General features: G+C 37.9%; 1 protein-coding gene across 4 annotated transcripts in view; it reads left to right on the top strand.

Moving 5' to 3' along the window:
* cbwd (COBW domain containing) overlaps window positions 1-14,253 on the top strand; it is a 48,820-nt gene that overhangs the window by 15,323 nt on the left and 19,244 nt on the right. For all 4 annotated transcript variants that reach the window (XM_063068959.1, XM_063068956.1, XM_063068957.1 and 1 more), the window contains exons 5-9: window positions 623-714; window positions 5,939-5,998; window positions 6,989-7,026; window positions 10,834-10,880; window positions 11,162-11,248. In XM_063068959.1, coding sequence (XP_062925029.1) covers window positions 623-714; window positions 5,939-5,998; window positions 6,989-7,026; window positions 10,834-10,880; window positions 11,162-11,248 — 324 coding nt within the window. The remainder of the gene's footprint in view (window positions 1-622; window positions 715-5,938; window positions 5,999-6,988; window positions 7,027-10,833; window positions 10,881-11,161; window positions 11,249-14,253) is intronic.

The raw sequence follows: 14,253 nt of genomic DNA, 5'->3' as shown, positions 1-14,253 counted from the left end.
TTTGTGTTCTCACAATTTCCCCACTTACCTTTCATCAGTAAATTTGGATAATCATATTTTCTTACAAAATAGGAGGCTATTTGTCTCATCAAGTCTCTGTTGGTTTGTAGAATAATCCCAGCAGTCCCATTTCTTCATTTATTTCCCTATGACCTATTCTCTTTCATAGGTTCATCAACTGCTGCCACCAACTTTTTCTGGGTAACTTACTGTAACAATTATCTCCCATGCCTTTGGGGGAGGAAGCCAGAATATCTGAGGAAAATCAGAGGGAGAATCAGTAAACTCCACACAGAGAACACCCATTGTTAGGATTGAATGTGGATCACGAGTTATTAGGCTATTGCCTCTTGTTTTCAAGGCTAGGAATGGTGGCAAAACAACAATTCGAAAGGAGGTGAGGGACAGTGGAACAATTCAGCCTATTAGTATGAGCTGTGTTTTTTGTGGCTTTATTAGAAAATGTTGCAAGTAATAAGATTTCCCATTTCCATTATATGCAAGAGTTTGAAGATAGTGTATCAAACAATGAGTACTGAAAGTTCATAATTAAATCTGCTGTGCATTTATTTTAAAGAGCCCTGGGATGCTAAAATCTTTTAAATATAATTAATCCATACAGGGACAATGGTTTGAAGGCCATCGAGAACCTCATGCAGAAAAAGGGCAAGTTTGACTACATTCTGCTAGAAACCACTGGTTTAGCTGATCCAGGTAATGACATGTGAAAGCATGATTATAAAAGTAAATAGTCAGTGTCGCATCACATCTTTTGTTGGATCTCATACTATAGAGATTTACTTTCTAATATGTTGACTGTCAATATCAGACATAATGTTAGGAGAATTACTGTTAAAAATCCTCGGGTGCTTTGTTTATCGGAGAGTCAGTAATTTAAAACACAAGGAGCCAAAGATCACAAATTCAATGGGTCTTTAGCATGACTGAATACAGCTATCAGATCAGTTAGTAACGTTGATCTAGAAACCTTAATTACCATTCTGTTTTTGCATGGCTCTAATTAGGATGTCACAGCAAAAATCTGTCCTGCAGTATGTTATAGAATACCATTCTGAATAATAGCTTTCAATGCTGCTAATGTGAAACTTGTATCTTTTACACTGGAAAAATATAGGGAATAACAATTCAGACTCTTCTCTAAAGCAATGAAATTATGGAGAAGAATTCCTTTAACTTTTTGCATTGTGAAATCATGAAGGAGCTGGTATCTTTCAAAACAAAAGTAAATTTAGAGGTTTTATTGCCATCCAAGTTATTCCTCATGTATAACTCAGAAGGCAGAAATTCAGTGAGTAATTGTCATGCTGCACTGAGTTCCTTTAAAATAAAGCACATTGATTTTGAACCCATAGCTTGCAAATCCATTTCGCAAAATAGGGAAACTATTAAGCTATTGGGAAAAAAATCAATACAGATCAGGTAGTCATTAGAGCCTTTGGGCTGAGTTGTATCTCGGATGAGCAAGCAATGTAACGGACTGACAGATCTTTTGTTGTTGTCAGGAATGACGTGCCAGGTCAGTATCTTGTCAGTTCAGGTAGAAAGGTTTAGACATTAACAAAATGAGTTCGGTTATCATTGTTTTATTTCCCCGAAGTATTACATTCTGTCAGGTGGACATGTCACAATTCTTCTCAAAATAAAAATACTTTTCATTTATTATTTGCTCTTTATCAACAGCTGTCGCTTTGGGACATGTCAAAAATTCATTTCATTTCTATTCAGTGTTTTATTCTTAAAATAAAGCCTCTTAATTCTGGTCTGAATTTTGTTGATTTTATATCAAATCTTTAAACATTGTCCATTCATAACTCTTTTGGTACACCTTATACCAGTTAGGCATTTCATTGGACAAAAAACAGTTTTATATCTTTGATTTTGTAACTGTCCTTTTGTCTTTGAAATATTTGGACTAAATGTGGAAAGAATAGAAATGTTCAGAACTTAAATTTAATCCGTAAAATTGCCTAACCAGTTTCTATAATGGCATGAATGCAACAATCTCAAATTGAAACAGTCAAACCAGAGTGAACAACATTTTCGGTGAACTTCAAGAAGACCTTTGTAAATGAGCAAATCATGAAACTTCGATTTTATCATACAGACACTCATGAATTGTTCAGAAATTCTCACTGCATGCCGAATTTATTTAGAATCCTCAATTTTGAACAGTGCTTTAGTTAGACTTAATTTGATCATTTTGACTGTCAGGCTCATCTTTTTTTTCCAGTCCCGATGAAGGAAGGGTCTCAGCCCAAACCGATGAGTGTACTCCTTTCCGTAGATGCTGCCTGGCCTGCTGAGTTCCTCCAGCATTTTCTGTGTGTCGCTTGGATTTTCTCTTGTTTGCATTGAGAAGTTTTATTGGTTGTCAACTGGATTGCTTGGTAGAATTGACATCCTGTAGGAGTCTCGGTTTAGGATAGCATCTGGTGTTAAAGGGATCTTCTTGAATGCAGTGTTGCACTGCAGAATGCAGAAACTGCAGTAGCTGAAAAAAAATGTGAGGCTGATTTTGGATTTTGTCACATGACCAGATTTTATCCATCATAAGTGGTATTTTGATTTGCTTGGAATGGGGAATTGTGACTCTTTTTTTGATTCTGAAATTAGCACAATTGTCAATTTTTCTGGATGAAGTCCAAAAAAATTCAAGCATTGCTTAACAATCTTGCGAAAAGTATTGCATTCTCAATCTCTTTGACTTAACAATGATTATTAAGTGATTATACATATATGGTTGGACAACTTGAAATCCAGAAAGATAACCTAACCTTTGAGCCATTGAAGTTCACAGTTAACCCTATATTATATTTTGAAGCACTGTAGTTGGACTATAGGTTGTAGCAAATAATGCTCAAGTAAAACAATCCTATTAATACTGTGTAATGTAGGAGTTTGAAGTGGGCAGGTCCAGGCTGTCTAATGTAAAGCAGGTCAAATTGATTCATTCAGTGAACAGCCTATTTTAAAGAGCCGAGGAAACAAATTAGTACAATCAATCTCTCCAAGTAAAAGTAGGGCATTTCTTCATAAAAATAGAGAGCCTTGTATCAATCACAATCATTAAGCTTGATAGATAATTTATCCAATCACCCCTGGCAGGCTTAAGTATTGTCACCATCTGCAGCTATAAAAAGTTGCCCAGGTTATTCATGAACTTTTTGCTCTTTTCTCAATACTTCAATATCGATTGATAACCATTGCTACAATTTTTTTTGAGCTTAATCTTTTTTCATTCAAATAAATACATTTTTCACATGCTTGCTTCCACATTTGACCACAGTTTTGCAGATTGCAATGTAGATGTTAACCAACTGAGAGTCAACAGTGTTGAACAGGCCACGCTATTCACATGCTCAAAATTAAACTGAAGCAGGCACCTTACTCTAAGTTCTGTGGTAGGAGAGGATTACCAGTTAGATAGAAGAAGTTACTCAAAGGTGTGCTGAAAGTCTCCAAAAATGTGGCACTTCACTGATTCTTGGGAACCTGTGCACCAGAACCATTCAAAGTTCAAAGTAAACTTATTATCGAAGTACATAATATGTCACCATATACCAACCTTGAGATTTGTTTTCTTGTGAGCATACACAGAAAATCCATGAGCCACACAAGAATCAATGAGCGATGCACCCAACGGGATGGACAAATAGCCAATGTGCAAAGGTCAACAAATTGTGCAAATATGAAAGAGAAAAAACAATAAATGTCAGGAACCTGGGATAATGAGTCCTTGAAAGTGAGTCCCTAGGTTGTGGAACAGTTCAGTGATGTGGCAAGTGAGGTTGAGTGAATCTATTCACTCTCGTTCAAGAGCCTGCTGGTTGAGGGTTAATAATTGTTCCTGAACCTAGTGGTGTGGGTCCTGAGACCCCTGTACCTTCTCCCTGATGGCAGCAGCAAGAAGAGAGCATGACCAGGGTGGTGAGTGTCCTTGATGATGGATGCTGCTTTCCTGCGGCAGCCCTTGTGTGTTGGACTGGGCCGAATCCACTACTTTTTGTAGGGTTTTCTGTTCAAGGGCATTAGTGTTTCCATACCAGGCCATGATGCAACCAGTCAATAAACTCTCCACTCCACATCTACAGAAGTTTGTCAAAGTTTTAGATGACACACTAATCTTTAAGGAAGTAGAGGTGCTGCCGTGCTTTCTTCATAATTTCACTTATGTGCTGAGCCCAGGATAGATCCTCTAAAATGATAACACTGAAGAATTTAAAGCTGCTAGTCCACTCTGCCTTTGATTCCCTGATTTCCACCCCCCCCTCCCACCTGTGAAGACTGGCGATTGAGGTTAAGGTCTTGAAGCTTATTAATTAGTCTTGTGGGATGATCGTTTTGACTGCCAAGCTGTAGTTGATAAAGAGCATCTTTGCTGTCCAGATATTCCAGGGTTGAGTGAAGAGCCAATGAAATGGCACTTGCTGTTGTCCTCTTGTGCCAGTAGGCAAATTGGAGTGGATCCAAGTTGCTTCTCAGGCAGGAGCTGATAGGTTTCAACGCCAATCTCTCAAAACACTTTATCACAGTGGATGTAAGTGCTACTTGACGACAGTCATTGTGGCAGATTACCACGTTCTTCTTAGGCACAGGTATAATTGAAGCCCCCTTGAAGCAGATGGGTACCACAGACTGCCGAAGCAAGAGGTTAAAGATAGGGGTGAACACCCTGGATAGTTGATCAACACAGGTCTTTAGTACTCAAAGTGGAGAAGGAGCACTCAACGTTGGTATTGAGAACCTAGAGACTGTATTAGAAGCACACAGAAGCGCTGATAAGAGCAGATAACCTCACCAACCAGATATCCACTCACCAGGCCCACTGCTCCTTGCCCTGTCTGTGGAAGAGTTTGCTGTTCCTTATTTCATTTCTGACCTCTGGTACTCTGTATGGAGCTTGTACGCCCTCACTGTGACCATAAACATTTCTCTTGGGTGCTCTGGTGTCTTCCTGGGTCCCAACAGCTGATGAGTTGGAGGATGAATTGGCTAATATAAATAGCTGCTGGTGTGTAGGTGAGTGGTGGAATATGAGAGGAGTTGGATAGTGTAAATGGGTGTTTCATGATCAATGGGCTGAAGGGCCTGTTTCTTTGGTGTATCAAGTTATCTACTATTTGGAGGGACTTTCTGTTAGATGTGTAGCACTATTGGGGAACAGGTATCTATGGTTTGATTTCTTTTACCAACACATGCCAGGAATGAAGCTTTTTCTGCCAAGGTAAGTTTCTGAGAACTCTTGTCACAGGTTTTGAAAGTAACTTCAGCCTTCAAAATGTGTCAATGTAATGCATGCAGAATTAATAACAAACAATTTACATTCAAAATATATTTCCCTCGTGAGATTAGTTATACATCTGGGCATTCGTCTGATTTGTAGATGGTGGATATCCTGTCATTTGGTGGTAAAACACTTCTTCATTCATTTGGCTGTTTAGTTTTGCCTTTTTCTCCCAGAAATAAATGGCTAATCACTTTATACTTTAAGGGTAATTTTGCAAGGACATTTTTGGTTATGGAAACATGAAACAATGAGTTTCTTGATAAATTTGGAGACTTTGCCACCAATGTCAACCCTCACTTTGAACAAGCAGGGTTTGGAGGATCTGGGCTTTTCTCTTGGTGTCTCTATTGGCAAAGTGTGGATCAAAATCTTGTGCTGACAGCAGTGACTTGTGGGGGAATCTCTAGGTAATGACAGGGAAAACTTGGAACTGAGTAAATAATGGGATTTGTGGCCTTCTGGAGCTGATTTGTTAAGTGAACTGAAGTAGAAAACAATGTTCAATAATCATTTTCAAATGAGATGTAAACATTGAAATGATAATTAGTTATGTGTAAACACAGTTTCATTGGAAAAACATATGTAATTTTAACAATTGTTCTATTATAGTTAACTTCATTCTTCCCACAGGTGCTGTTTCAACCATGTTTTGGGTCGATGCAGAATTGGGAAGTGATGTTTACCTTGATGGTAGGATTTTAAATAAGTTTTTTCAATGAAACTGAAATATTGTTAACTTTTAGCCAATGTAATGAAAGGTGCAAAAATTTCCTAATAACTTGACAATCAAGGAAGAGATCAATCTTTCACAAATATAGACAATTTTCATCGAGCTGTAAACTGGAGGTTGGGTAGGTGCTGGTAATGCAATAAGGTCAACATCGCCAATGTCTTGTACATTTTCTGGCGCAGCAAGAACAGTGATTTGTGGGAAAACAGGAATCTGCCCTCAATTTGTGAGGGAACCTTACACAGAAGACCAAAGTTAATCTAATACAACTGGCAGTTGAAAACTGAACGTAAAATGAGAAGAATATTGCTCTTTAAATCTGATATTTTAGTTAAAATTCTAGTGGAATTCTGATGTGCTCATTGAGGAACCTAAGTACACTGAGGTTTCTCAGTGAAATTTTAATTATTTTCTGTTATCAAATTTACAGTTTTGTGCATAATATAAGGGGGAAAAATGTAGTTGCTTGCTAATTTGTGGAAGTAATCTTGAAAAACAGAAATACATGAAGTTCAGTTGAATCGAGAATTAGTGCAAACCTGTTGTCAAGTGTCAATACTGAAAAATGCAGAAGCCAACTCAGCACCTCAAAGACCAGAACAAACTTCGGATTTTTTAACTACAGTTACTGAATTTTTAATGAACCATTTTCTGTAGCCAGTATGCAGCTATGAATGGTGTAAAGGGACAAAGATTAGATTGATCAGTATTACTAGATAAATTATGTCCTCAAACGTAAACTCATTTCCAACAGGCAGATTGTGTATTACTGTTGACGTGGAAAAGAAATATGGAGGACAGAAAATACCATTTATTATATAAATTCAAAATTTATGTTAGTTATTCTTCTACATTCAAGTATTGTGTTTTGAAATAAAATGTGCAAGTCATTATATAAATAGATGATTGAAAACTGGTATCAAAAGATTTTGAACTATTCTTTACTCCAGGTATTATTTCTGTTGTTGATGCAAAGTATGGAATGCAGGTAAGATTTCTTCTTTTAAAATTGCTTGAGTTTTTAACTTTTCCAAATCATAGTAGACTCAGAAACACATATTCACCTTTCTCCCAAGCATGATTTTCTTTAAATTGCTCATTTTCAAGTGTAGAACTTGGAACTTCCAATTGTTATTCTGATGGTAAACTTGGAAAGGAGTGAAGATTGTGTTATTACAATCAGAAAGGTCCAATATTTGATCATCACCAGCTCATCTGAATACACTATGATAGGAAATGTCCTAGATTAAACAAGGCCCCCAGAACCATTATATATTGACCATCCATTTAATTACCCTTTTTAACTGCTTGTTCAAGCTGGAATTGGATGGTGTGACAGCTTGAGCCTTAAACATCACCTGCAGTGAATGTTAAATATAACTTCTGTACATGTTTAGCGTATGGCCCACCCTTGTCAGTATCTTACTCCGGTAATGGTTAGAAAGCCACGTACATGTCTTCTTCATCTCATGGATTTGCTTTTCCAGTTTATTCCTATGATTTTCTGGCTTTCATTTATTACTCCTGTTTAATATCTTCAGCTTGTATTCCTGCCCTTCACTCTTCCCTTTTCCCTTCTTCGCATCTTTTGTTTTCTCCTTTGTTATCTCCAGATTCCCCTCCCATAGTGCTTTGCTGCCCCAACCACCTCTGCCTCTTTCATCAGCCTGCCTTCTAACCATTCTACCTCTCTGATCATACTTAAACCCCTATAATACATTTTCCCAGCATCAACCACTCCCAGAACACTTCTATTTATTGCCCCAGTCTTACCTTGGACTTCTCGTCATCCCTTCTCTGCCTGAAAAGAAATCAAAATAATGTTCTTTTCTTTGCTCCTCCTTAACCACTTGCATCTTCCTTCACCCTCTCCTTGTTCTCCATTGTTCCACCTCTCGCTGTCCAATACTGTTTGTTCTCCAGTACTCCCTCAACTCTGACACTCATTAACCACTGCACTAAGTAGTTTCCTTATTGGTTCCCTGCAACTCCTATTCGCTGATCTTATTTAGCAGATAATTGCAGGTTGAGAAAATAACAGGTTTGCATTTCTGATTTCTGTTTGGGAAGTTAAGTGTCTCTGTGCCGCAAGTTACTAATTGACTAAGATGAAACTGAAAATGCTTATGGAACAGTGAGAATGAGTGCACTGAGAAAGATAAAAATTGATTGGGAATGAGAGGAGAAAGAAATGAAAATATCAGACAAAGTGCTTATCTGTTACTGTTTAACTTTCAATTACCTTTTCCATTAGAAACCTGCTATGTTGGGCTATTGGTTAAATGTTCTATTGTGAAAGGCAAGATTCCTACTTACTAAAAGCACATGCAAGACATTTTTTCTCTTGCAAACAAAACAGATGTCTTTCTGTAAAAGAAATATTTTCAAAGTGTAGTGGCAGTTCCTTTGTTTGAAAAGCAATTGTTAAAATACACATGTAGATCAGATGAAGTTATTTCATGGATAGCACAGATCAGGTTGAAAGAACGACAGATTGACAGATTTACAAAAACCTGCTGAATTTCAATTATGGCTTGAAATATCAAAGCTTTTATTTTTATTCTCATTTGAGGATGAAAATTTGGCAACCTGTCCACCTTGGCAACTCCGAATGCTTGACCTCTGCCAGTTATCTAGCTTTTAAATAGTTTTGATGTCACTACAAGTGATGACACATTGGTAATAGGCAGCAATTGGAATGTGTCATGCTTCACGGGCTGGACCCATCACAGCTGAAGCTGGGAGAGATGCTGTGTGGTCAGCCAGTTAAATTGAAACTGAAGTAGTAATTGAAATCAGGACCGATCACAATAATAGGATTGTCATCTTGTGATCTAAAATATTAATTTCTTAATCATTGGCAAATGATTGGACATGTGCAAATGGTAGCTTTTGACACAAAAGGCCTGGCATTTAGACCAGAGCCATAGTTCTTTTATGATTTGACTTTAAAGGGTTGGCAACATTCAATTGAACTGAGTTAATGAACAGGGATTTATAAAAAGGTCAAAGAAAGGTGTTTTCTTTTTATTTTCTGTGTTAATATAGCACAAGTTGCTTTTGATTATTTACAGTAGAGAATGCGTAACTCAAATTACCATTTGAATTGCTACATAATAGAAAGTCAGTTAGGTTATATTTGAGGGTCAAATGGCAGGAGATTGTTTCTGTCATATGGTTCGCTAACATACAATCAATAATTCAATGTAAATGTGTAAGCAATGTAATTTCTGAGTAGGTGATTTAAAATCATTGTTCCTGTATTATAAAATCCCTTGATTATTAGGTTTTTTTTTTGTCTTGTCACCAAGTTAAGTGTCTCCATCCTGTTGCAGTACTGATCCTGTGCAGGGTCTTTGACATGGCTGCTAGATCACAGTTCTCTGAGTGCTTGTTGTATTATTGGTTAGTAGAATTTTTCATTCTTGTGTTCATATTCATTACCAAGATAAACAGAGGTATTTTTCCCTTCAGCTTCCAGGCACAAAAATACTCTTGTTATTTTTATAGATCATTTTTGGGTGGTATTTGTTGCACTCATTGAATGTCAGATTTTCAGCTGATCAAACATTACACATCAGCAGAGGATAAACTGGTATATTTAACAGTCTCATCAGTAATGAAGATGTGACTGAGTTGTATCTGTTATCCTTTATCTTCTGTACTATGTGCATCCTTTTATGTAAATGTAATTTTATTGTAACTGAGAAGATTAATTGTTTATAATTAATTCTGAATACAGCATGAGAGTTATCTGGCCTTAGGAACACAATTTCCTTTTGTTTTACTTCATAATTGTCACTTAAGGATGTTGTGAATGCTAACTGGAGGTCCAGAGAGGTGCAGATTCCTCTCTGCAGAGAAACGTGTAACGATTCCAGAGGTAATGGACAGTAATTAGAATGTGTAGTGTGTTTGACCTTACTGTAATGCGAATCCTGAGGAAGAATAAGACTGGTTTTATTTTCTATAATAATTGTAGTTTGCTTATTTTCACCTTGAAAGTCCTCTAAGTAGGGACTGAGTATTTTTTGTGTTATTGTATATTTGCCCTTTTTCATAAGGTCATAAGTTGGATTTGTCCTAGGCCTAAGCTCAAGCTATAATTTACGGTGAGCAATTTGTATAAGTATTTTATTTTGTTGTGCACCATCTCTCCTTGGAAAACTGAAAACTTAAAATCGCTGCCTGGTCCTTCCTACAGTGTGTAACTGAAATCTGAAACTTAAGATTTAAAAACAGAACAAGAGAATTGAATCATGGGTGGAAACAAATAGGTGATGGTTGAATAGAGAACAGTTATTCCAGAACCTTAAGAACAGAGAAAGACCATTAGTGTTTTTGATGAAAAACATTCTTCAGCTTACTAATTGAGACTGTTCCTCTGATTTTTAAAGTTATGAAGAAGATTCTCATTCAAAATATTTCCTAGTTTCTTTCTCTTTTCAATTTGATACAGTATACTCTTTAGTTTGTGAAGAAATGTGAATGCTTATTTACTTTCTATCATTCCTACCACCACCCCCCCAATTATATTTTACGTTTCCTTGCACTACTGCCCAACTGAGAATGCAGCTAGATAGCCTGATTCTGTATATTAGTCAAGACAGTTTGAAGTGAAGTGGGCTGCAATGGCTCATTCTTCTATTTTATATGAAAGCTTAATGAATACATGGTTTCCAGCATTAAAGAAAATTGGCTTTTGTTGTGTATAGCCACTAATATAACCTTTAATGAAAAACTAGTTATTTCTATTCTGTGCATTGTGCTGATAAATACATTGTATTTTCTACAGCATCTGACAGAAGAGAAACCTGGAGGCCTGGTTAATGAAGCAGCCAGGTATTCTATTCACTTCTAAGGAAAAATACTTACTCTAAATGGTATTGCAAAGTAACTTTAAATGGTCTGTCATTGTAAAGTGAGATCACATGTGATTCTAATACTTTTAAAGAGTTTATTTTTGTGTAGTATTTAATATGAATATTTTGCTTGACAATGTAGCTCTTTAAAGTTCTACCTTCTCCAAGTTCATCAGTGAACTATTTTTTACTGTTAGCATTTTCAAAGATAATGCTTTCCAGTAGCTTTGTATTTGATTAATCCTACCTTTTTGTGTTTAGGCAGGTTGCCCTTGGTGACCTTATTATCATTAATAAAACTGACCTGGTTCAACATGAGGAGCTGGTTAACCTGAAAACAGCTGTAAGGTAAGCAGGCTTATATACCTGTATAATATACAGAGCAACATGTCTTGAGGTGTAATATTAGACTGAATACTGTTGTCATGTAAGCAAGTGTTTCAGAAAGGAGCATTTGGCTATGAACTGCGCTTCGGAACCTCTTGGACCACCACATATATGTAGAGGTGGAAGTACGAAGACATGCTGATAGTCAGATGGCATCTGATCTGCTCCATCACTAGACTGCCCATTGAATTCGGATACATTCAGATGTGTAGCTTATGATTTTCATGTTACACAATTGAATAAAAATGTAACCTTGTTTGTTAGATGCACTTTCATAATATGAAATTTGGCAATTTAGCAACTCTCACCATCACAGGAAAAATATGCTGGATTATTTCCTTTGTTACCATATGGGAGTTTGCTAAGACTGAGGAACACCAGAGATGTTAACACAGTCCCACTGCTGGTATCACTTCTTGCCTCTTTTCATGGAGTTGATTTAACATATAGAACATAGAATAGTACAGCACATTACAGGCCCTTCGGCCCACAATGTTGTGCTGACCCTCAAACCCTGCCTCCCATATAACCCCCCACCTTAAATTCCTCCATATACCTGTCTCATAGACTCTTAAACTTCATGAGTGTATCTGCTTGAGGCGACCAGAACTGGACACAGTACTCCAATTGTGGCCTAACCAGAGTTTTATAGAGCTGCATCATTACATCGCGACTCTTAAACTCTATCCCTCGACTTATGAAAGCTAACACCCCATAAGCTTTCTTAACTACCCTATCTACCTGTGAGGCAACTCCTGCTATTTACTTTGTACTCTGCCTTGGAGTTTGTCCTTCCAAAGTATATCACCTCATACTTCTCTGGGTTGAACTCCATCTGCCACTTCTCAGCCCACTTCTGCATCCTATCAATGTCTCTCTGCAATCTTCGACAATCCTCTGCACTATCTACAACACCACCAACCTTTGTGTCGTCTGCAAACTTGCCAACCTACCCCTCTACCCCCACATCCAGGTCTTTAATAAAAATCACGAAAAGTAGAGGTCCCAGAACAGATCCTTGTGGGACACGACTAGTTACAATCCTCCAATCTGAATGTAGTCCCTCCACCACGACCCTCTGCCTTCTGCAGGCAAGCCAATTCTGAATCCACCTGGCCAAACTTCCCTGGATCCCATTCCTTCTGACTTTCTGGATAAGCCTACCATGTGAAACCTTGCCAATTGCCTTACTAAAATCCATATAGATCACATCCACTGCACTACCCTCATCTATATGCCTGGTCACCTCCTCAAAGAACTCTATCAGGCTTGTTAGACACGATCTGCCCTTCACAAAGCCATGCTGACTGTCCCTGATCAGACCATGATTCTCTAAATGTCCAGAGATCCTATCTCTAAGAATCTTTTCCAACAGCTTTCCCACCACAGACGTAAGGCTCACTGGTCTATAATTACCCGGACTATCCCTTCTACCTTTTTTGAACAAGGGGACAACATTCGCCTCCCTCCAATCCTCTGGTACCATTCCAGTGGACAACGAGGACATAAAAATCCTAGCCAGTGGCTCAGCAATCTCTTCCCTCACCTCGTGGAGCAGCCTGGGGAATATTCCGTCAGGCCCTGGGGACTTATCCGTCCTAATGTATTTTAACAACTCCAACACCTCCTCTCCCTTAATATCAACATGCTCCAGAACATCAACCTCACTCATATTGTCCTCACCATCATCAAGTTCCCTCTCATTGGTGAATACTGAAGAGAAGTATTCATTGAGGACCACACTCACTTCCACAGCCTCCAGGCACATCTTCCCACCTTTATCTCTCATCAGTCCTACCTTCACTCCTGTCATCCTTTTTTTCTTCACATAATTGAAGAATGCCTTGGGGTTTTCCTTTACCCTACTTCGCCAAGGCCTTGTCATGCCCCCTTCTTGCTCTTCTCAGCCCCTTCTTAAGCTCCTTTCTTGCTTCCCTATATTTCTCAATAGACCCATCTGATCCTTGCTTCCCAAACCTCATGTATGCTGCCTTCTTCCACCTGACTAGATTTTCCACCTCACTTGTCACCCGTGGTTCCTTCACCCTACCATTCTTTATCTTCCTCACCGGGACAAATTTATCCCTAACATCCTGCAAGAGATCTCTAAACATCGACCACATGTCTGTAGTACATTTCACTGCAAAAACATTATCCCAATTCACACCTGCAAGTTCTAGCCTTATAGCCTCATAAATTGCCCTTCCCCAATTAAAAATTTTCCTGTCCTCTCTGATTCTGTCCTTTTCCATGATAATGCTAAAGGCCAGGGAGCGGTGGTCACTGTCCCCTAGTGACTCACCCACTGAGAAATCTGTGACCTGATCTGATTCATTACCTAGTACTAGATCTAGTATAGCATTCCCCCTAGTCGGCCTGTCCACATACTGTGACAGGAATCCGTCCTGGACGCACTTAACAAACTCTGCTTGTTCTTTCATGTTTTAAAAATATTCTTCAGATCAATATGTTAGAGACCGCTCTTGTGTAGCTGACATCTGCTTTTAATGCACTTTTGTTTCTGAAATCAATGCAACTTAGGACTAAATGTAACAGATGCTGACAGTTTCTTTAACTTGGATAGTTAGTCTATTTAGCGCAATAGAGCAAAAATTGCTAGGAGGAGACCTTCAGGATTTGTGTGAAACTGATGCTGATTTCAAAAAACTTTATGAAGTTGTCAATTAAAATTATGTATCAAAACAAAACAAAATCACTAAAGTGGCAGCGGATTGGAAGCTAATTAGTGATTTTTGTCCAAATCAAGTATTAAAATCAATAATCTCTGAATAATTATTGAGAAATTGTTGAATTTTCCACTTTGGTGATTATTAGTTCTTTGGAGAGATTTGTAGGACACTCCAATGCTTTTTCAATGGATTAATAAGCTTCGGACAGTATTGGAAGATGTGATTCTGAGTAGTTCTTTTTTGACCAACATAGTCATAGTGAATACATTTGGCTTA

Source organism: Mobula hypostoma, chromosome 16, assembly GCF_963921235.1.
Source record: "Mobula hypostoma chromosome 16, sMobHyp1.1, whole genome shotgun sequence".
NCBI classification, from domain to species: Eukaryota; Metazoa; Chordata; class Chondrichthyes; order Myliobatiformes; family Myliobatidae; genus Mobula; species Mobula hypostoma.
Note: the sequence above shows the minus strand (reverse complement) of the source record. Positions and strands in the feature narration are given on the sequence as shown.